Source organism: Nicotiana sylvestris, chromosome 4, assembly GCF_000393655.2.
Source record: "Nicotiana sylvestris chromosome 4, ASM39365v2, whole genome shotgun sequence".
NCBI classification, from domain to species: Eukaryota; Viridiplantae; Streptophyta; class Magnoliopsida; order Solanales; family Solanaceae; genus Nicotiana; species Nicotiana sylvestris.
The window spans coordinates 136,929,532-136,953,988 of NC_091060.1; the positions used below are offsets into that span (position 1 = coordinate 136,929,532).

The 24,457-nt window shown below is 40.1% G+C and overlaps 1 protein-coding gene across 1 annotated transcript; it reads left to right on the top strand.

Moving 5' to 3' along the window:
• The first annotated feature begins 898 nt into the window (after positions 1 to 898).
• Positions 899 to 2,400, top strand: LOC138890229 (uncharacterized). Its single transcript, XM_070173597.1, has 3 exons — positions 899 to 1,108; positions 1,240 to 1,773; positions 1,888 to 2,400. The coding sequence occupies exons 1-3, from the start codon at positions 899 to 901 to the stop codon at positions 2,398 to 2,400; spliced, it is 1,257 nt and encodes a 418-aa protein (XP_070029698.1).
• The last annotated feature ends 22,057 nt before the right edge of the window (positions 2,401 to 24,457 follow it).

Genomic DNA, 24,457 nt, shown 5'->3' on the forward strand with positions numbered 1-24,457 from the left:
GGGTAATTTCATGAAGTAGCCTTATGCTGAGGCTTGTGATATTCTTGATGAGATGGCTGACACGTCCTCCGCTTGGCAAAGTAGAGCCAATGTGCCACAGGGTGACCCCACGGTCATTCACTTGCACAAAGAGCTCCATGATCATGGGTAGGCAATAGCAGAGCTGACAACAACAATGAACCAGCTAGCAATGGCACAGTTACAATAGGTTCAAAATCCATGACATGTAAATGCTATGGAGGGTGTCAATTTGTTAGTTAACAAAAGAAGACAAAGAGGTCAACAAAACCAAGGGAGTTTGGATCAATATGACCAAAATAGTGATGGGTTCCAAGATGATGGGTATGATGAGCAAAATGAAGAAGTGCAATACGTGAACAACTATCAGGGCCAAATGGGAAATTCTTCTAACCAACAACAACAATGGATATCCCAAGGCAATTGGGTAAATCAACAACAACAAGGCAATAGTAATTGGGGGAAAAACAACCAAAATTCAAATTGGGGAAACCAGAACAATCAGGGTAATTGGAGTGCCAACAACAACAACTGGGGTGGAAACAACAATCAGGGTGGTTGGAACAATAACAATCAAGGAAATCGGGGGCAAGTCTTTCAAAGGCCCTCGATGTATCAATGACCAAACAATCCACCCCTATTTCCATCCCAAGGTCCTAGTTTATTCCACAATGAAATAGGGAGAATCAAAATGATGTTTGAATAGATGATGAAAAAGAATGCTGACTCTCATGCCCAGTTGGCATCCCACAATACTTCGATCAGAAACTAGGAGGTTCAATTAGGCAAAATCTCACAATCCTTTAATACTCGCCCTAAGGGGGCTCTATCTAGTGATATGGTAGTCAACTCGAAGGGTGGGAACAATACCGGGCATGCAATGGCAGTAACTACAAGAAGTGGACGAGGCGATGATGTGAATGCCTCCAAACAAAAAGAAATTGTGAGTGATGAAGTTGAGTTGCAAGATGATGATATCCCTTTGGTGATTGAGAATGTGACTGATGAGAACTTGAATGAGGAAGTGAGGATTGACATCCAAGATAACGAGGTGGAAACTCAGAATGACGTGAACCCGTCTAGGGAACACGTAATAGACATGCCGAAAACAGTTGTGCCTAAAGCCAAGGCTCCTTTGCCAAGGCACCTCCACCTTATCCTCAAAGGCTCGCAAAGTAGAAAAATAAGAACCAGTTCAAGAAATTTATTGACATGATGAAGATCTTATCAATTAATGTTCCTTTGGTGGAGGCTATAGAACAAATGCCGGGTTACACCAAGTTCATGAAAGACTTGGTGACAAAGAAAATATCCATGGATTGTGAGACTATCAAGATGACCCACCAAGTTAGTGCAATTGTGCATTCGATGGATCCAAAGCTTGAAGATCCCGATGCTTTCACCATTCCTTACACCATTGGGAGTGAAGACTTTGTAAAAGCTCTATGTGATTTAGGGGCGAGTAACAACTTGATGACTCACTCCGTTTTCAAGACTTTGGGCATTGGGAAACCGAGGCCGACTTCCATGAGATTGCAAATGATGGATAGAACAATGAAGAGGCCGCTTGGTATTATTGATGATGTTCTTGTTCGGGTGGACAAGTTCATTTTGCATGATGACTTTGTGATCTTTGACTGCGAGGTTGATTATGAGGTTCCTATCATATTGGGAAGACATGTCATTGCAACTGAGAAAGCTTTAGTTGATGTGGAAGCAGGGGAACTCACCTTCCGGGTGGGTGATGAAAAAGTGGTCTTTCATGTGTGCAAGTCAATGAAGCAGCCCAATAGTACGGAAGTGTGCTCTTTTGTGGATCTTGTCACGATAGTGATAGTTGATGATACTAGTGCAATGATCAATGTGGAGGACCCTCTAGAAGCAGTGTTGTTGAATCTTGATGTCAATGAGGATGAAGGCTGGGTGGAGTGTGTTAATGCTTTACATGGAATGGGCTCTTACTCTTATGAGCCTCAGAAACTCTTTTTGGATCTTGAGAATAGAAAGACTCCACCAACAAAGACCTCAATCGAGGAACCTCCCGTGCTGGAGTTGAAGCCATTGCCTCCACACCTAAAGTATGAATTCTTAGGCCCAAGTTCAACTTTTCCAGTTATTCTTTCCTCTTGTCTTACTAACATACAGGTAGATGCCACATTAGTGGTGCTCCAAAAATGGAAGAAGGCAATTGGATGGACTCTGGCTGATATCAGGGGGATAAGCCCCGCCTTTTGCATGCACAAGATTATTCTTGAAGATAATGCCAAGCCCTCCATAAAACATCAAAGTAGGTTGAATGAAGCTATGCAAGAGGTTGTCAAAAAAGAAGTGATCAAGTGGTTGGATGCAGGGGTTGTGTACCCTATATCGGATAGTTCTTAACCTTCACCGATGTAATGTGTGCCAAAGAAGAGTGGTATAACTATGGTTACCAATGCGCAAAATGAGTTGATTCCCACCAGGAATGTCACCGGATGGAGGGTGTGCATGGACTACCGTAAACTGAATAAAGTGACCCGCAAGGATCACTTTCCATTGCCTTTTCTCGATCAAATGCTAGACAGACTTGCTGGGCGGGCCTTCTACTGTTTCTTGGATGGGTACTCCAGGTACAACCAGATTTTGATTGCTCCGGAAGATCAGGAGAAAACAACCTTCACTTGTCCGATGGCACCTTTGCCTTTTCTAGGATGCCATTTGGTTTGTGTAATGCACCGACTACATTTCAGCGGTGTATGATAGCCATATTTACCAAAATGGTGGATGACATTTTAAAGGTGTTCATGGACGACTTTAGTGTTGTGGGTGATCCGTTTGATGAATGTTTGAAATTCTTTGACAAGGTGTTAGCCCAGTGTGAAGAGACCAATCTTGTGCTTAACTGGGAAAAATGCCACTTTATGGTCGAGGAGGGCATTATCCTCACCGATAAGATTTTAAAGCATGGTATAGAGGTGGACAAGGCTAAAATTTAAGTGATCTCAAAGCTTCCTCCTCCTACTTCAGTCAAGGGGGTTAGGAGTTTTCTTGGGCATGCGGGGTTCTACCGAGAATTCATTAAAGACTTTTCTAAGGAAGTGAATCCTTTGTGTAAGTTATTGGAAAATGATTCCAAGCTTTTGTTCAATGAGGAATGCATGATAGCTTTTGAACTCCTCAAGTACAAGTTGACCACCACTCCTATTATTACTGCACCCAATTGGAGCTTGCCTTTTGAGCTCATGTGTGACGCGAGTGATGTTGCGGTTGGGGCGGTCTTGGGTCAAAGAGTGAACAAAATATTTCACCCGGTGTATTATGCAAGCAAAATAATGAATGATGCTCAAGTGAATTACATGGTGACAGAAAAAGAGCTATTGGCTATTATGTTCGCAATGGAGAAGTTTAGGCCTTATCTCATGGGTGCTAAAGTGAGAGTTCATACCGACCATGCCGCACTCCAATACTTGATGATGAAGAAGGATTCCAAAGCTCGTTTGATGAGATGGGTCTTGTTGCTTCAAGAGTTTGATTTGGAGATTGTGGACTGGAAAGGGTGTGAAAACCAAGTGGCGGACCACTTGTCCCGCTTGGAAGAGAAGGGGAGGCCTCGTGATGGCCTTGAGATTAATGATTCTTTTCCTGATGAGAAACTCCTCTCCGTATCACTGAATAGCATACCATGGTTTGCGGATGTTGCTAACTTCCTTGTGACTGGTATTGTACCATGTGAGCTCTCTTCTAACCAAAGAAAGAAGCTTAAACGGGATAGTTTGGACTACTATTGGGATGAGCCTTACTTGTTCAAGATCTGCACTGACGCTGTGATCCGAAGATGTGTCCGAGAGGAGGAGAAATTGAGTATTTTGGAGGCTTTTCATTCCTCTCCCTATGGTGGTCATCATGGTGGGGTGAGGATAGCTTCAAAGGTTCTTAGTTGTGGTTTTTACTGGCTGACATTGTACAAGGATACGGGTGATCTTGTGAAGATATGTGATGAGTGCCAGAGAGTTGGCGAAATTTCAAAGAAGGATGAGATGCCTCTCACCACCATTCTTGAAGTTGATATCTTTGATGTGTGGGGCATTGATTTCATGGGCCCGTTTGTTAGTTCATGTGGCAACACATACATTCTAATGGCAGTTGACTATGTTTCAAAGTGGGTTGAGGCCGTGGCTCTACCCAATAATGAGGCCCGGAGTGATGTTGCGTTTCTCAAGAAGAGTATTTTTACTAGGTTTGGCACTACTCGAGCAATCATAAGTGATGGGGGTCTCATTTTTGCAATAGAGCATTTGACACTTTGCTTGCAAGGTATGGTGTCAATCACAAAGTTTCTACCCCTTATCATCCTTAGGCGAGTGGCCAAGTTGAAGTCTCAAATAGGGAAATCAAGAGTATATTGTCAAAGATGGTCAATGCAAATAGGACCGATTGGTCAAAGAAATGGATGATGCTCTTTGGGCTTATAGGACTGCTTACAAGACTCCGATTGGTATGTCTCCATATCGGTTGGTGTTTGGGAAAGCTTGCCATCTACCGGTTGAGTTATAGCACAAAGCCATGTGGTCTTTGAGGAAGTTAAATCTTGAATTGGATGTGGCAGCAAATCTTCGGGTGGAGCAACTTAATGAACTTGATGAGTTCCGGTTCCATGCCTATTCTAGCTTGTCCTTGCATAAGAATAAGATGAAGTACTTACATGACAAATATGCTCGTGTCAAGGATTTCAAAGTAGGTGATTTTGTTCTCTTGTTCAATTCTCGGTTATGACTGTTGTCACACCTCCTTTTTACCTACACCCCTATGAAAAGAGTGTATAAGGGAGTTTTTTCCAACTTAAAGTGACAATCGGAACAGGATTATTTATTTATTAAACTCATAGTCGCCACTTGGAATAATTTATGATGTCCCAAGTCACCGGTTCAAATCCAGAATCGAGGAAACGATTGACTCTGTATTACAGTCCGCGAACCAGAAATTCGAGTAAGGAATTCTGTTAACCCGGGAGAAGGTATTAGGCATTCCCGAGTTCCGTGGTTCCAGCACGGTCGCTCAACTGTTATAATTGTCCTGTTAGCTGATTTTAATACATGTTTTAGCCTATGGTTCGATTTTAACTAATTAACCATTTTTGATCATTTTAAGGAAGATTTCAACGTCATCTAAAATATGTTTCAAACCACGTCACATAAATGCACCCGCGACTCTCGACATATTTTATATAATATTGTTGAGATTTGGATTTGGGTCACATAAATGCGCACCCGAGTTTAGGAAGGTAAACTATTAAAATAATGCGCCTAAATCAACTCCGCATTTTAACTTTGTGAGGGCCATGAATAATTTGCTAATTGGCGCACCTCAATTTCTAAGGATTAAAATATTAAACAAGCGAGGACCTTGCATTCTCAGTTTCAATTTTAAGGGATTTAACGAAGTTAAACTGCCTAAAGAATTTATAACCACTAACGCGAAAGTTTCAAACTCAATGCCAATGATTCGTATGCTAACAGTTTGTGGCATCAAATTGAACTCATTAAAAGAGCCCAAGTGGGTTACGGATCCGTTCTCTAACTAATTATCTTAACAAGCAGGAAAGCACAAACAGGCTCACATATGAAGCCCCGAAACTAAAATGTACCCAGCTGTTGAAACTTGGCACAACTAGGCCAATGCTATAGGCCATTTCGATGCTTTAAGCACTAGTCGCTACAGGAAAACCACATTGTAATAAAAATTCAGAATTTGGGCAACCAACTATTGACAATCCATGCAAGCGATTTCATCGTTTTTAAACCATCCATTCGAGCTTCCAACAGAAGAAAGCAATTTCAAAGTTTCAAATAGGCTCCATTCACCTGCTGAGTTCTAATATCATGCCAATATAATTAAACAAACCATGTGATTTAGGCTGGCTATAGGAAAAGCCAAATGTAAAGAAGTGATCCAAATCTGAAAATTCCCTGAGTTAAGTTCAGGCTTCACTTAAGATTTTATTAAACTCCAAGATGCTCATGTGTGTGAAAAGGCAGGATTACATAAGAAATCTGAAACATCTACTATCCTATACTGCTAACAGGAGGTCATATTTCAGCCTTTATTAAGCAAAGCTGGCAATTAGAAATCTACACCAAACAAACCATTGATTTCAGCTGAACTAGCGCAGATTCAACACATACAACTTGACTAGAAATATTTCGATTCTAGTTCATGTAAACCAAAGAAGCTAAGCTCATAACTCATCCACCAGTACAAACTAGATTCAAAACGAAAGGATAGAGATGAGCAAACAAAGCAAATAAGTCCAATATTAACTACATAGTTTGATGAGAAACATAAGAGAACAACACTTAATAAAACCAACATGTTCCAGATTTCAATTACGTCCTATCTGTTGATAGATATAATAATCAGAATCTTTCTAAAAAAGACTAAGTTTCACATACTGTACATATGATTGAAAGAAAGAGAAATGAAGCTCAATAGCAAATAACCTCAAATTTCATCAACTTTTCCAGATCCACACTGCAAATTACACTCAAATGACATCCATAGTGCTGAAAATACCTGGAAATATAAGGGGAGACAAGAGAAATGCAGAAATTAGTAGGCGAGAAACAACAGGACAACAACGAAATAGTGTTTGAAATCAGCCAAAACTCAGGAATTCGAATTGAAACAGTAGACTAGATAGTACTCTACGCAAAACTAGCTCAAGCACCACTTTCGAAACCCCACAATCAAACCATCTTCAACCCAAATGCAAAATTAAAGTTTTCAAAAAAATTCAAACGAATGAAGAGGGTCAGAATTTCAGATCACTCAGAATTTTAATCAATTTCCCATAAAGGAATGCAAAGAAATCAGCGTGTTTCCAAAATTTCAGTTGTTTCAGCTTTGCAGAATTTCCCTTCTCTAACCCCTTTTTTTTGCTCTCCCTTGAATATCAAAATAGAGTGCCTTTATAGGCTAGACATTTTTTGCAGCCCTAATGATTCAATTTGAACCTAAAACCTTTTCTAATTCTCATTCTAGCTTAGATACCCCTATATTAATTATTAGAGTTTCAAAACAGCCCCCAACCCTGCTTCCTAGAAGCTTCCCAGGCAGTTACAAAAGATTCTCCTTACCTAAACCCCCTACATTACCCCTTAAGTTCATATTATTTACCCTCTGAAAATTATCCCAACGAACTTCTGGGCTTCAACTAATGGGCCCATCTATATGTAATGCAGTCCCCAAGCCAAACAAAGACCAACACACAAAGAGTATAGAAGAAGAAAACAACCACAATCTAACTCAATAAAATTAAACAAACCTAATGGGCCAATTCAAACTAAACCACAGAATTGTAACAAAAACTAATTAGAGAAATTTAAAAATGACCAATGTATAACCATATGGATTCAAAAGCCTATCATGCAACCACATTTGAATAAGAAAGAAAGAGAGAAAAAGAATACCGGAGAGGACCAATGCGGACAACGCAATCAAAAGAAATGAAAGAATATGAAACGACTAACTGTAGTAGATGAGAATAGAGGCGAATCTACTAGCCAACTCGAACTGCTCTTCAAGGGTGAGAAACTCATCTTAACGAACTCCTTCAATCACGAGTGCCCTGTCAAGGTGAGCTTCTAACCTTGACGAACAAAGACTTTAACTCGACTCTAGTTTTGAAATCAAATTTAGCCCTAGATCCCAGACTCGGCAAAATCTAGGTTCATTTGGACAAATAATCTGGAGTTTTAGGATCGGAGGGACGTAGTGGCTGTGGGGTGCAAATTTGAGTGGATTTGGATAGTTTAAGGTTCAAGTGCCCGACCTTCGATCTCAGATTCGAAGAGTTTAAGGGCGATTTGAGGGGAACGGGTCATGGATTTGGCATGAGGAGAGGGCGGAGATTCCATGATGTGATTTTGAGGCGAGTAGGGGTGGTGCAAGGCCATCGGCGATGATGGTGAGCTTTTAGGGCAGCGTATTAGGGTTCCGCTGAAGAGAGGATGGGGAGAAGATGAACAGGGTGGGGATGTGAATTGAACTGTCCTATGTTTATTCGGACAGTTATAAGTGAAAAGGGAAAAGCCATCTCGACCGTTAGATAAACCAAGACGAAGGGCCAAGATCTGTTAAAGCCATTTTGAACTCAAAACGACGCCGTTCTAGTCTTATACTGCGTCGTTCCTAGGGTCTTGGGGCTGAAGGCTTTGGGCCGAGTATGGGAATTGGGGAAGAAACATTTGGTCCTGGGTTTGGAAATTAAATGCAGCCCAAATCAAAATTCCTCCTCTTATCTTCTTTTCTAATTCTTTTTTCTAGTTTCTTTTAATTCTTTTTAAACTAAATTAAAATAAAAATAAACCTAGATTAATCCCTAGTCAAATTAAATTAACTAACTCTAAATAACAATTACCACAACTAATTAAATACCAAATTAAAGAAAAACTACCAAAATTCGAAACTAAAAATAAAAAATGCAAAAATAAGTTATTTTTGTGATTTTTTTCCATTTTTATAAAACGCTAAATTACTAATTAACTCAAGAATGCAAAATTAGATCCTAAATGCAAATACAGTGTATTTTTGTATTTTCATGAATTAATTAAAATAAACATGCACAGACAAATGCAAACAATAACAAAAAATGTTACGAAAATTTACGAAATTGCAAGTCATGGAAAAAATTTATTTTTCTTGAATCTATGGGAATAATTCATATAGGGCAAAAATCACGTGCTCACAACTATTTTCGGGAAAGCTTAAATCAAAATGGGGTGGACCTTTTAAGGTGGTGCTTGTGACGTTGTTTGGTTCTCTTGATATGAAAAACAAAAATGGCAAGTTCGTCAAGTTAATGGGCACAGAGTCAAGCACTATCTTGGCAAATTTGATGATAGCCACGTGGTGACAATGATCCATCTCAAGTGATTGATGGTAACCTGCGTCATGCCGCGACGTTAAATAAGGCGCTTCTTGGGAGGCAACTCATGTGTCTTTCTTTTTGTTTTTCTTCTTAGTGTAGGATTTGCTTTTGGACTAACTGGATGTGAGATGTGTGTAAGGGTGTGTTGATGAGTGGATGACTAAATTGGAAAAAATATTGCACTCTCTGAAGTTTGGACCGCTGCCGCATTGCATTTTTCGCGGCCGTAATGACCTTAACGCGGGGGCAAAATTTGATTGCGATCCACAGTGCTAAATGGTCAAAAGTGGAGGTTCTTTGAAATTTTCACCGCGGCCGCAATGCAATTTTTTGCGCTCCGCGGTGCCCTACCGCGGCCGCGGAGCATTTTCTGCGGTCCACGGTGAAGTCCTTGTCAGTGCCTTCTAAGTTTAATCACTGCGGTCCGCGGTGGATTTTCGCGGTCCGCAGTGGGTAAGTAGTGTGGATCCCTGGCCTTTCTCTTTAAATAGGACCTGAGACCCCCTTTTACGCTTTTTGCTCATTTGCACTCTAAAAAGGATAAAGCACTGTTCATCACAACCCTAAGTTGCACAAATTCAAACACTGATTCTCAATCATCTGTATTGCATCTCATCTCTGGTACTTCAAATATATCCCTAGTCTTTAATTTTGTTTTTTAATTATTCTCTTTTAATTTTCTAGTTCGTACTTCTTCTTCTTCTTTTTTCTTTCAATCTTTAACTTAGGGTTATATAATGTTGTTTAGATTAGGTTTTAATTAGTCAAACATGGTCATTAACTACCTAGTGGGTTGATAATGTGTTGTTTAAGGCTAAAGTGCACAAAAATTTTAAACCCTAGGTCTTGTTGCTTCGTTTTGCCTACCGCGGTTGATTTTTCACGGTCCGCAGTGCCTCTCCGTGATCGCGATGTGTTTTTTTGTGGTCTGTGTTGGCAAACTTCAGAGAGGTGAGTTTGAAGGTCCGCGACCGTGGTTTATTTTTCACGGTCCACGGCGCCTCACTGCGGCTACGATGCAATTTTTTTCGGTCCGTGGTGACCTTATTCGGAGAGTGGGTAGTCTGAGTCCCACCCTACATCGGTCCGTGATGCTATTTTATGCGGTCCGCGGTCAACTGTTTCCATTCATATTCTTCACTATTTCTTCTGGTACTGTGATAGTAACAAACATTAACTGAATTCTCCTTGCAGACAATGGTTAAATCAAGAGGAGGTGGTGACAAACAAAAAGGAAAAGGAGAGTCCTCCCGGGGTAGGGAACAAGGAATGATAAAATTGACCCCTCAGGTTCGGAAAGCAATTGGGGAAACAAGAAAACAAATCAAGGCTGCAGATAGAGGTGGTTGCCATTCAGAGGGAAGTGGGAAATTGCCCTCCCGGGAGGCATCTAAGTCTGATTCAGTACCGAAGTTTGTACCTGACTTCCTGGGAAGGTTTAGGTTGAGAGATGTACCCACACCTTTGGCCTCTCCTACTGCTCAAGCTTCAGTTCATGTTTCTTCTGAGTCGTCTGAGGGCTCAACAGAGTGCAGTGATAGTGCAACATCTACTTCACCCACAGCTTCAATACCCGGGGAGGATCCCATTGATTAAAAAGAAGGGAGAGAACCCAAAAATAGGGGGTGTGGAAAGAACTAGAAACCCAGAGGTTTGGCAAAGGAGATTTGTTAGTGAGATTTCATACCACAAGTTCCGAGAGTGGTGGCCCCAGAGGAAATTGGTTCTTGAGTGAAAATTCATTGAGAGGGACCTTCTGCCTCAAAACCCTAATGTGAAGAGGAAATTCAGAGAGAGACCGGTCTGGGAATATTTTACAAGCAAAGTCTAGAATGCAAACGAGCACTTAGTCAAGGAGTTTTACACAAATACCGCCACATAAAAAAGGGCACTAAAGTGACTAAAGTGCGGAATTTGATAGTAAAATTCGATGGGAAGACAATTAATGACTACCTGGGCTTTCCAGAGGAAGATGAATCATTATACTTGGAAAAGGTAGCATTAGATGAGGCAGCCTGTCCGTGGTTAGCAGAATACTTGGTACTCCCGGGCACCACCCCAGTATGGTTGACATCAGGAGTTCCAATTTTGAGGAAAACTTTAAATTTCGAGGTGAAGGGGTGGGAGTCCTTTGTGGCTTCTATTATCGCGGGGTTCCCAATCAACATCAGGAATGTTATGTCTAGGGTGATCACAAGGGTGGTCAATGAAGGTGATAGATCATACCCCTTCCCACATTTCCTTACAATGTATTTTGAGGACCAGGATGTGGAGAAAAGGAAGTTTGACGTGAAGGTGAAACCAAAAATACCCTTTTCATGGTATAGCCTAAAGGCCGATGACAACCCCAAAGGCAAAAATCCTAAAGGCAAAGCCATTACTTCTACTGGCCAGTTTGAAGAGCCAGTAGTAGTGGTCCCTTCTTTTCAGCCTCTCACGACCACACCAGATATTTCCCCCGGACCATCTACTTCCACTGCTCCAGTTATCCCCACATCATCAGCCTACACATTGACTGCCCACCATTTGAGTCAAACAATTGCCAGTATCAACAACTGGATGCAGATAGCTACTTCTAAGCTGTCTGTGCTTTCTAGCTCGGTGGCAGCCCAGTCTGTACCCCCACAGCCTCAGGTTCCAGCCTTAGTGGAGGAGACTCTCAAGGAGCCTCTAGACAACCAGAAGAAGCTCCTGGAGAACCAGCAGTTGATTCTGGATGCTATAGGTGCTCATGAAAAGTCACTGAAGGAGCTAACCAAAAAGACAAAGAAGCTGAGAAAGACTCGAGCCTCAAAGGAGTCTGTGAAGGAGTTGAGGGTAGAAGTGGAGAAGATGAAGGCTGCTGATAATCTACTATTGGAGCTACTATTGCATGACCAGCCTCCAGCAGCTCAGACTGAGCCAGAGCAGGAGTTAGAGAGGGCACCAAAGAGGAGGAGAGTGATCCTCCAAAAGGATGATGCAGTGATTAAGTTGGAGGACCCGCATGGAGGTTCCTCTAGCCAGCTTCAGGTCTCAAAGCAACCTCAGGTCCCAGAGTAGTCATAGTTTACAGGGATCCAGTCACAGGTTTCCAAGCAGTCACAAGACCCAGGGACCCTAGCTCATGACCCCATGCAGACAGAGGACTAATAGGGAGTTTTCTTTACTTTCTATCTTCTTTTTGAGCTTATTTTTGGCTAGTTATCATTAAGGACAATGCTAGCTTACATTTGAGGGGGTAGCCCTATTTTGATGATGTTGGACAGTAATTATGACAATAGTTTCCTTCTTTATGCTTATTTTTCACTTTTGGTATGTATATAACTCTACTTTTTATTCTACTTTTTGTTATTGATTCTAGTTTGGTCTGTATATAAAGTTACTCTCATGTATATATTCATCCCTTCTTATGTATATTCATCTAAAACCCCCCTTTCTTGTACATATTCAGTTTGCTTTTTGCATTTTACTTCATAGCTTCTTTTGTACTTTCCTTAATAGTATAGCTTCTTATTTCATTTAATAGCTTCTTTTTCAGTTCGTAGATTCTTATTTTACAATTTTGCGTGATCAATAAGCCTTTAGTTTTCTTAATGCCACGGTTCTTTCCAAAGGTGGAGTTTGTGTGAACCGGGTGGCTCTTCCCGATGATGGATGGCATGACAACCTTCTTAAGGGTTTGAGTCTATTTTTCTTTTTGTTTTGGTGTAAATAGTAGTTAGTAAGCAATGGTGCCTCAGGAAAAACTTCACTTGGGCTTGACACATTTGACTTTGACCTTATGGTTAAAAACAAATTGTTGTGTATAGGATAGTGATAGTTGTGACCTTGAGACTCTTGTGTTGGATAAACAATCATGGAGTGGTTTCTCGGAACCATTTGTGTTGCTCAAATCTTAGCTAAGGTTGTTGTGGGGCCCCGACTCTGTTTCTTTAGCAATCATATAGCTTGTGTGGTGAGGTATTGATTTGCAAGTCCGTGTCCCGTGCCAATGAGTCTAGAACTTGCCCTGAATGTTTGTCTAGGCAAAATCCTAAGTGTAGCTCGGCTTAAGAAGTGATTATAGGCTCTCCTTTATCCCAATTGAAACTTGAAAACATACATAGCCTATCAATAATGATATCTCTAGTCAACCCCGTTGTGCCTTAGCCCTTATTTGTTCAATGACCATGATACAAGCCTTTATCCGCTCTAAAATGATCCTCTCTTAGAACCCTATCTTTCCTTAGCACAAGGCAAAAGTATAAGTTTGGCGGCTCAGCAGAGAGAAGTGATAGTGCAGCATCTACTTCACCCACAGCTTCAACACCCGGGGAGGATCCCATTGATGAAAAAGAAGGGAGAAAACCCCAAACAAGGGGTGTGGAAAGAACTAGAAACCCAGAGGTTTGGCAAAGGAGATTTGTTAGTGAGATTGCATACCACAAGTTCCGAGAGTAGTGGCCCCAGAGGAAATTGATTCTTGAGTGAAAATTCATTGAGAGGGACCTTCTGCCTCATAACCCTAATGTGAAGAGGCAATTCATAGAGAGACCGGGCTGGGAATATTTTACAACCTAAGTCTGGGATGCAAACGAGCACTTAGTCAAGGAGTTTTACACAAATGCCGCCCACATAAAAAAGGGCACTAAAGTGACTAAAGTGCGGAATTTGATAGTAAAATTTGATGGGAAGACAATTAATGACTACCTGGGCTTTCCTGAGGAAGATGAATCATTATACTTGGAAAAGGTAGCATTAGATGAGGTAGCCCGTCCGTGGTTAACAGAATACTTGGCACTCATGGGCACCACCCTAGTATGGTTGACATCAGGAGTTCCAATTTTGAGGAAAACTTTAAATTTCAAGGCGAAGGGGTGGGAAACCTTTGTATGCAGCATGCTGGACCCCACTACCCATAAGAACTCTTTGTCCATCTCCCAGGCGATATTGGTGGTTTCTATTATGGCGGGGTTCCAAATCAACATCAGGAATGTTATGTCTAGGGTGATCACAAGGGTGGTCAATGAAGGTGATAGATCACACCCCTTCCCACATTTCCTTACAATGTATTTTGAGGACCAGGATGTGGAGAAAAGGAAGTTTGACGTGAAGGTGAAACCAAAAATTCCCTTTTTATGGTATATCCTAAAGGCCGATAACAACCCCAAAGGTAAAGATCCTAAAGGCAAAGCTATTGCTTCTACTGGCCAGTCTGAAGAGCCAGTAGAAGTGGTCCCTTCTTCTCAGCCTCCCACAGCCACACCAGATATTTCCCCTAGACCATTTACTCCGCTGCTCTAGTTATCCACTCATCCCAGCCTACCCATTGACTGCCTACCGTTTGATCCAAACACTTGCCAGTATTAACAACTGGATGTAGATAGCTACTTCTAAGCTGTCTGTGCTTTCTAGCTCGGTGGCAGCCCAGTCCATACCCCCACAGTCTCAGGTTCCAGCCTCAGTGGAGGAGACTCTTAAGGAGCTTTTGGATAACCAGAAGAAGCTCCTGGAGAACCAGCAGTTGATTCGAGATGCTATAGATGCTCATGAAAAGTCACTGAAGGAGCTGACCAAGGACACAAAGAAGCTGAGAAAGACTCAAGCCTCAAAGGAGTCTGTGAAGAAGTTGAGGGTAGAAGTGGAGAAGATGAAGGTTGCTGATCATCTACCATTGGAGCTACTGTTGCATGACCAGCCTCTAGCAACTCAGACTGAGCCGGAGTAGGAGTTGGAGAGGGCACCAAAGAAGAGGAGAGCGATCCCCTAGATGGATGATGCAGTGATTGAGTTGGAGGACCCGCATGGAGGTTCCTCTAGCCAGCTTTAGGTCTCAGAGCAACCTTAGGTCCCAGAGTAGGCACAGGTTACAGGAATCCAGTCACAGTTTCCCGAGCAGTCAAAGGACCCAGGGACCCAGGCTCATGACCCCATGCAGACGAAGGACCAATAGGGAGTTTTCTTTACTCTCTATATTCTTTTTGAGCTTATTTTTGGATATTTATCATTGAGGACAATGCTAGCTTTCATTTGAGGGGGTAGCCCTATTTTGATGATGTCGGACTGTAATTATGACAGTATTTTCCTTCTTTATGCTTATTTTTCACTTTTGGTATGTATATAACTCTACCTTTTATTCTTCTTTTCGTTATTGATTCTAGTTTGGTCTGTATATAAAGTTACTCTCATGTATATATTAATCCCTTCTTATGTATATTCATCTAAAACCCCCCTTTCTTGTACATATTCAGTTTGCTTTTCAATTTTACTTCATATCTTCTTTTGCATTTTCCTTAATTGTATAGCTTCTTATTTCATTAATAGCTTCTTTTTTAGTTTGTAGCTTCTTATTTTATAATTTTGCATGATCAATAAGCCTTTGGTTTTCTTAATGCCACGGTTCTTTCCAAAGGTGGAGTTTGTGTGAACCAGGTGGCTCTTCCCGATGGTGGATGACATGACAACCTTCTTAGGGGTTTGAGTCTGTTTTTCTTTTTGTTTTGGTGTAAATAGTAGTTAGTAAGCAATGGTTCCTCAAGGCAAAGCTTCACTTGGGCCTAACACATTTGCCTTTGACCTTATGGTTAAAAACAAATTATTGTGTATAGGATGGTGATAGTTGTGACCTTGAGACTCTTGTGTTGGCTAAACAATCATCGAGTTGTTTCTCGGAACCATTTGTGTTGCTCAAATCTTAGCTAAGGTTGTTGTGGGCCCCAACTCTATTTCTTTAGAATCCTATAGCTTGTGGTGAGGTATTGATTTGCAAGTCCAAGTCCCGTGCAAATGAGTCTAGAACTTGCCCTGAATGTTTGTCTAGGCAGAATCCTAAGTGTAGCTCCGCTTGAGAAGTGATTATAGGCTCTCCTTAATCCTAATTGAAACTTGAAAACATCCATAGCCCACCAATAATGATATCCCTAGTCAACCTCGTTGAGCCTTAGCCCTAATTATTTCAATGACCATGATACAAGCCTTTATCTATTCTAAAATAATCCTCTCTTGGCACCCTATCTTTCCTTAGAACAAGGCAAAAGCATAAGTTTGGGGGGAGAGACGACGAATGCAAAAGTGATAATAGGTAAAAAAATGAAGAAAAAGGAAAGGCAAAAGAAAAAGAAAAAGAAAAAGAAAGAAAAGCCAAGGATTCAAAAAGAAAATGAACAAAATAGAAAAAAAATGAAGGGATTCAACGAAAGCAAAAGATGAAAGGCATGGAAAGATTAGAAAGTAGAAAAAGATTTGAAATGAACAAGAAAGAGTGACTGTGTGTCTCTCTAACTCTTTAGAAAGAAGTAAATGACTCAAAGAGTCATGAGAATATGTTCCAAAATTAAGCAAATGAAGTACTTAAGGGAAGATGAAACCTTCTTAGACCAAATATATCCTACCCTGAACCAAAAGCCTTCATTGTATACCCACAAAAGCCCTATATGATCTTGAATTGAGTGAAGCTTATATTAGTGGTGACTCACATAAGGGGCAAGCTTTTGGTACTTAGAGCCGGACTTGTGACCTTTCTTTGAGAGAGATGAGTGTGTTTCCCACAATCCTCGTTCTGAGTGCTACAATCTAAAAGTGAGGTTTGCTTATGGAGATTTGAGGAGGTAGAGTTTGGGTTCCACAATGACCAATGTAACAGAAAGAGTTTCATTGATGAGTTGAGTCAACTCTTGATGCTTTTGTGTCGCACTAAAACCATGGTGCTTAAAAGGTTGAATGTTGTTAATGATTCATTTGAATTGAGGGCAATTGTTAGTACCAATTGATGCTAGATGTGGTCACTTTAGGTTATCTGAATTTTCTTGGTTTTATTCTTAAGGAGGTGGGACTTACTTTGTTTGCTTGAGGACCAGCAAAAGCTTAAGTTTGGAGGAGTTGATAACTAGGGATTCTAGTCTATTTTATACTCCTTTTTGCTTGAGTTTTGGATTAAAAATGTATACAAGTAGTCTTGAAAGATTACATGGTGTGCTTGTTTGGAGTGTTTGGTCAAGAAAATGATAAGAAGTCAAGACCAGCTCAAAAAGGAGTGAAACCTGCACAAGTGCTAAGAACTAGTCAAAGCACCGCTACAGCAGTAAATCCACTACGACTGCAATACACCCACCGCAGCCGCAGTCCATTTAGTGCGGTCCAAGGTGGCAAAGTTTAGAGAGGAAGCAATTTTGGAGATTCAAGCAATGTGGCCACGGTAGATTCTTCGCGGCCATGGTAGCCTCATTGTTGCCGCAGTCCAATTGTTGCGGTTCGCGAAGAAGGGATTCAGAGAATGTGAAGTATTGAAGATTCAAGACATCGCGATCCGTGTTCCATTTGTTGCAGTCCATGGTGAAGCCATTGCGGCCGTGGTCCATTTATTGTGGCTCACGGTGGCCAGATTCAGATACTTAGACTTGAAGCCAAAAAGCCTCACCGCGGCCGTGGTCCGCGGTACCTCCTTTAGGGGTATTTTTGTCCAGAAAATTTGGCCTTGTATAAATACTTTATTTTCATATTTTTAGGTTATTTTTATCTTAGCAAAGCACATGAATGGCGGTTTTAAGCTATTTTGAGTAATTTTGTAGCTAGTTTAACATTGAATCTTCTAATCTTAGCTTGTAATTATATTTTATAGGTTATTATTCATCTCAATATCTGATTTCTTCCATTATTATGAGTAGCTAGACCCATTAGCTAGGGTTGTGGCTCAACCCTAGTGTGAGTATTTGATGAGTCTCTTGTTTTAAGGCTTAGATGTTTATGGGTGGTTGATATTTGACATGATTTGTATTTTCCATGTTGAATTAGTGGTTGCAACCACTAATTTGTGCCTTTTTGACTTGGGCTCTTCTTGAGAAAGAGAGTTTGCGTCTAGGAAAATCAGGTCAACAAGGAATTGGGGCGTATTCAAGAGATTGATAGCCCTAATTAAAGGGATAAACCTAGGAGATAGTAATACCCGACTTGAGCCTATATTGCTTGTACAATTTTGACATCCAATTGGTCTTGATAAAGCCAATTAAGGCAAAGTCACTCAAGCTACTAAGAGGTATTGAGTGAGTAATTTCGTGCATTGGCTATATCGCGATCCCAAACATAACAACCTTGCCTTATGCTTTAGAACCCGTCAAGTATTCACCTAGGGGAAAGTCAGTTCCCTAGTGCTTTTTTACCAATTTAGAAAACCCTACATATATATCTACTTAGCTTAATTTCGCACATCATTAGTATAAAATTAGAAGTAACAAACAAACAAACATGATTGAAAGTGTAATTAAAAGCCCTACGCACTGCTAGCTTAGATAGGAATCCAATTCCCATTCATTATAGCTCCCTGTGGATTCAATTATGACCTTCTCAGGTAAAAGCTGCATCGATCGCTCTTGCCACTCCGTAGTGGTGTAGGGTTGGACCCGATCTGTAAGAATCTTGCTTAATCTTGTGTGGGGGATTTCTCCTTAGGATTGAGTCTTCTATATTGATTATAATCCGTGTACACGAGGTGACGAGTGCGTGCTCGGACTTATTTGTGGATAGTTGGCCTTTTAGGGTTCTTAGGTCCTTATATTTACTGTGTATGAAGTTGTTCTTGATATGACTGAGTTCCTATTTACTAGTTTCACCTCTACATACTTAAATTAGAATTAATTACTTTAGGATTCACTCATTGCCTATATTGACTCTTATTTGACTTAACTGAAGATTTTACCTCTTCTATTGTCATGCTATCTCTTCATAACTGCTTATCTTTATTTGAAATTATCATCATCTCCTCCTATAATTGTTTAGTCTTAATTGAGGTTATGATTACCTTTCCACTGTCTATCTTTAATTGAATTGTTGAATATTCTTCGTAATTGCCCAACCTTAAAAGAAGTCTAAATATCCCATGTTTTAGCTGACTTACCCTTATTTGAAACTATTTGACTTGTGTTAGCTTTTCCTTATTGCCAAACTGTATATTGTGGAATCCTTGCACATATTATTTCCTTCCTTGTTGAACTGCTCTCTTTAGGCCTAGCATTCTTGTTATGGTTATTCCTTGTGAATGAGTTCTACCGTTTCTTTGTGGTTTAAAGTTCTTGCGTTGGTTTACTTGTCATACTTTGCATTATTGTTATTGTTGTTGTTGTACTGGTTGTGGTGATGCACGAGGTTTCTGCCGTGCTGTAACTGTTATGTCTGTTGGTTGCGTTGCATATTTATTTTGGGACTACGGAACAGTATTCCGGGAGATCCCCCTGCATGTTTACTTTGGGACTATGGAATGATATTTCGGGAGATCCCCCATGTACTGCATATTTACTTTGGGACTACGGAAGGGTATTCCGGGAGATCCCCAGCACTGCATATTTACTTTGGGAGTACGCAACGGTATTTCGGGAGATCCCCCTACGTATTTACGTTTGCGACTATGGGACGGTATCCTGGAAGATCCCCTGTTATTATATCTGTGTTCTGAGCTGCTAATCTGCTATGCTTACATTCTTTTTAACGTTCTATGTGCTATCCGTTCTCTTCCTTATACTTACTAGCTGGTACGAACTATATTACGACACTTGCACCGGTATATACGTAGCTAAGCAACCTTATCGGATAAGAGGTTTTCTTGATATTGCTGAGTATAGGCACACACCCTTGTTTACTTGCGTTCTATGTGAGAATGACTCTATTTGGCACGTGAGTCGTCGGTGCGGTTATGCGGTGTGATGAGGTCACAAGATGCCAAGTGTTAGGGTTCAGGTATTAAGACCCGTATTGTATGATTGTGAGATGATGTGTCACATGGTGACTTATATTCGAAGGATATTTATTTGAAGGAAGTATATTTCGAAAAATCCTTATTGGGAAGGATTATATTCTAAAGATTTCTATTCAAAAACTTATGGGTGAAAGATTTATACTTGAAGGTTTTGAATAATTGATTGGAGTTTGTTGGCTAATACCTGATGTGAAAATTGTCATAGTTGTTGAGTTATTACTTGTCTTTACTGTACTTGTGATTTCGGATTTGGGTTGTGTTTCCGTTTACTCTCCTATGTCCTTATTATGGTGTTCCACTGTTACTTAATGTTTCCTTCCTTATTGTAGTTAATGTATTGTTAGCCATATCACGTACTCTTTATATAGATATCATGTTCTGTTGTTCCTATACTTATACTTGTTCAGTTTATTAGACTATTAGGTGTCTTGACTGTTCCTTGTCACTACTTCATCGAGGTTAGTCTTGATATTTACTCGGCACCACTGTAGTGTGCTCATACTACACTTCTGTATATTTTTTGTAGAGATTTATGCTTTTAAACTGTTAAATTTCATTTATTATCGATGTATTTCAGTACGATCTAGGCTTACCTAGTCCCTAAGACTAGGTGCCATCACGATACCTAAATGAAGGAAAAGTTGGGTCGTGACAAGAATACTTAATACAATGTTAGAATTAAAAATTAAATACAGTTGCATACAACATACATCAATGTCACTGTTTTCCAAATTAACTAGAATATAATAGAATACATAAAACTGTTTACAAATACACGTTTAATTGAATGTGCATAATTTTGTATACAATACAATTGAATATATGTATATAGATAATTTTTCATCATATTACATTTGTAATCATACATCAAGTGTCATTTACAAAAACATTCAACCAAACTATATAGAGCTTGCTGTTATTCAGGTTCCTCCAGAAGGCGTTGATGTAGACAAAAGTCCTATTCATTCAGACAACAATGAAGATGATTCGGATGACTTTATCCTACACTTCCACTAGCCTAAGAAGAAACATGATGCAAGTGTTGGTCCATCTTCATCACCACCTCACAAAAAGCGCAAACAACAGCTAATTGATCCCTCAACTGCAGAGAGTCCAATTTCACATGTGTCTGTAATACCTCAAACCAAGTTTCCTCCTACTGGTAAGACTGAAATCAAGGAAACTATATTACATATTAAGAAGCCAGCAGATTCTAAATCATATGATTTGTCTTCTTTGAGGAAGGATCTAAATTCATTCAAAGATTATGTAGTAATGTTAAAACATATTCAACTTTACAGTTTATGTATTAACTTTCATGCAAGTATAATTCTAACCCCTCTCTAATTGTTTGTGTATCGATTAGGTGATGGGCGAGTTCACTTCTCTGCGAACATTGATTAATGAAAATTTCAAAAAGATTTTTGAACATGTTAAAGCCAATCACAATACAGAAAAGGTATACCAAATAAAGAAATATACCGGGAGACATGATGGTGGTATTCAAATGTCATCCGAGCCCAACTTGCACGATAATCCCAAAATCCAAACACAAAGTGATGTAGCTGTTGGGGAGAACTCAGAGGTTAATATTTTTTAACCTCTTTAGTATATATGCAATATAGTAATACATGTGTAATCATTATATGTATATGTATATGTTTATATTACTATATTTTATGTATATATATATATATATATATATATATATATATTGTAAGTTAGATTTTGTTATTATTCATTTTAATCATGCATACAACAATATACATATTACAGAATACTATTATATACATGTGAATACAGTTTTACATGTGTATTTATGATTTTCTAAATATATATTTTAAAACAACTTTTATTATTCTTCAGTTTAATACTATATACAATAACATACATGTTCCATAATACACTTATATACATGTAAACACATTATTATATCTGAATTAATGTAACGACCTGACCGGTTGTTTTATGAATTTCAGCCTCGTTTCTCCCATTTCTACTTCTTTATGTGTTTTACAGATATATTTCATCGTATTGTGTTGGTTGGTTTGGGTTCGGAGTAGTTTTGGAGTGGTATGAGACACTTAGTCTCTAATTTAGGAGCTTAAGTTGGAAAAGTCAACCGCATGTTGACTTATGTGTAGAAGGTCTCGGATGTAAATTCTGATGGTTCAGATAGCTGCGTTAGGTGATTTTGGACTTAGGAGCGTGTTAGGAATGTAATTTGGAGGTCCATGGTAGAATTAGGCTTGAATTGGCAAAATTGGAAATTTAGAGTTTTCGGTCGGTAGTGAAAATCTTAAAATCGAGGTCGGAATGGAATTTTAAAAATTGAAGTAGGTCCTTAGTGTCATTTGTGACGTGTGTACATAATTTCAGGTCATTCGGAGGTGATTTGATAGGTTTTGGCGTTGTTAGTGGAATTTGAAAGTTTCTAAGTTCTTAGGCTAGAATCCGAGGTTGATTTGGTGTTTTGTTGTTGTTTTGAGCAATTCGAAGGCTCAACTAAGTTTGAATGATGTTATGGGATGTGTTGGAAGGTTTGGTTGAGGTTCCGAGGGCCTCTGGTAGTTAACGGACCAATCCTTGGTTTTGGGAGATGGCAGATTTTTGCTGGTATTTTATTGCAGAAGGTTTGTTCTTCGCGTTCGCGAAGAAGAGCTTGGTCTAGGGGAGAAAATGCTCTTCGCTTTCGCGAGTCAGGGGACGCGTTCACGTAGGTTTGGACTCCAGAGAATCGCAAACGCGTGAGAGGCATCGAGTTTGCGTAGGGAAGTTTGAGCAGCTGGGACCCCAGGAGTTTGCTCATCGCGTTCACGTAGGAAGGGTCGCGTTCGCGAAGGCTTTGGCAGCTGAAGCTTCGCATTCTTGAGAAGGAGCTCGCGTTCGCGAAAGAGGAAAAAGTGAGTAGTGGAGGTTTGTTCTACGCGAATGCGAGAAGGTTGTCGTGTTCAAGATGAAGGAGGCATCTGGGCAGAAAGTTTAAGTTCAAAATCGAGGGTTTTAATCCATAATTTCAAAATTCATTAGGGAGCTCGGGAAAAGGCAATTTTGGAGGGGATTTTCAGATGAGTGATTGGGATAAGTGTTCTTCACCCAAATTTGGTTAAATTCCATGATGTCTTGATTTTTATCATTTAATTTGGGAATTTGAGGTGAAAATTGGGGAAAATGGAAGAAAGTTTGGAGAGTGGATTTTAGGGATTTGAAGGACCATTTGACGTCGGATTTTGGTGAATTTGATATGGGTAGACTTATGAGCGAATGGGCTTTCTAGTTTTGTGATTTTTATCGGATTTCGAGACATTGGTCCGGGGGCCAGGTTTGAGCCAAATTCGGGATTTTTGGTCAAATCTGATAATTTTCGTATGGATTTCATTCCTTTAGCGTATATTGATGATAATATACTAATTTTGGTTAGATTCGGAGTATTTAGAGGTCGAATCGAGAGGCAAGGGCATCACGGGCTAGAGGTTTTACTTGATTTGAGGTAAGTAACGCTTCCAAACTTGGTTCTGAGGGTTCGAAACCCCGAACTATATGTCCTATGATTACTATTGAGGTGACACAAACACCAAGTGATGGGCGTGTGGGCGAGGACCGTGAGAATTGTGGCCTGGATCATTCCATGGCACCGCTTAGTGACTCTTTCTTGCTGATATTTGTGTTGTGATTATGTGATTAAGTTAATGAGCTATAAATCATGCTAAGTATCATGTTAAGGCTTCACTCTGATACTGTTGAGACCTGAGAGGTCGTTTCTTGCTGCCATATCATTAGCTTAATTGATATTCTGTACTCAATCCTATTCATGCATATTATATCATGCCCCAGTCTCGATTACTGTTATTTAGCACATCATATCATTGTTTCGGGCTAGTATTATGGCATTTTGAGCCCGTGTGTGTGAGACTGCAGAGTGATGACTGAGTGAGGCCGAGGGCCTGATATTAAGTGATAGTATAGGATCGGGCTGCACGCCGCAGCGGGATATTGATTATTCTTTCGTTAGCTTGTTATAGCGTTTGGGCTGAAAGGATCCCCTCCGTAGTCTATACACCCCCAGTGAGCGCAATTGATATTATTGAGGGATGGATTTTCCCTGGACATGGATCTTGTCCGAAGTACTTATACCTGGAGATGAATCTTCTCCATAGGACTGGAATGGCTTTCCTCGGTACTTGATGATTGCGATCAGTGATGTATATATATTCCAGGATGGATCTTCCCTGGGCCGGATGGCCATATACAGTATCAAGTGGTTGAGCACCTGAGAGTGGAGGTACATGGTACACTTTTCATGTTTTCTTTGCATTGGTACGTAGGGATTTGCTGAAATTTATACTCCACAATGTTTTGATTGTATTTATTTACTGTTGAGTTGAATACTTAAACTGCAAGCATGCCTACTCTATTGTACAGTTTAATTGTGTTACATGTTGAGGTTTGGTTCGTCACTACCTGTTAGTCCATAGTTTGGACTTGTTACTTACTGAGTTGGTGTACTCATGTTACCCCCTACACCTTGTGTGCAGATCCAGGTATCTCAGGACACGATAGCGGCTGTTGACAATTCAAGTCGCGAAATTCACGGGGATAGCGAGTAGTTGCCTGGTGATCGTAGTTCCGCTTTTCTCCTTCTCTATCTTCCTATTAGTACATTGTTGCTATTTCCAGACTATTTTGGTCTTGTCTTATTTTAGAATTATTGTAGCATTGCTCATGACTTAGTGACACCCGAGGTCGGGTTTGCATTTTTCGCTTTATTTAATTTTGACTTTATATATTTTATCAGATTTCAGTTGAAAAATGGTTTTATTTAAGTTTCA

Bases quoted from the DNA above. Each gene is read 5' to 3' on its own strand.
- LOC138890229 (XM_070173597.1), top strand. From the start codon at position 899: ATGGCAGTAACTACAAGAAGTGGACGAGGCGATGATGTGAATGCCTCC. The intron at 1,109-1,239 runs GTAATAGACATG...GACATGATGAAG, and splicing joins TGAACCCGTCTAGGGAACAC to ATCTTATCAATTAATGTTCC. The intron at 1,774-1,887 runs GTCTTTCATGTG...ATCAATGTGGAG, and splicing joins GGGTGGGTGATGAAAAAGTG to GACCCTCTAGAAGCAGTGTT.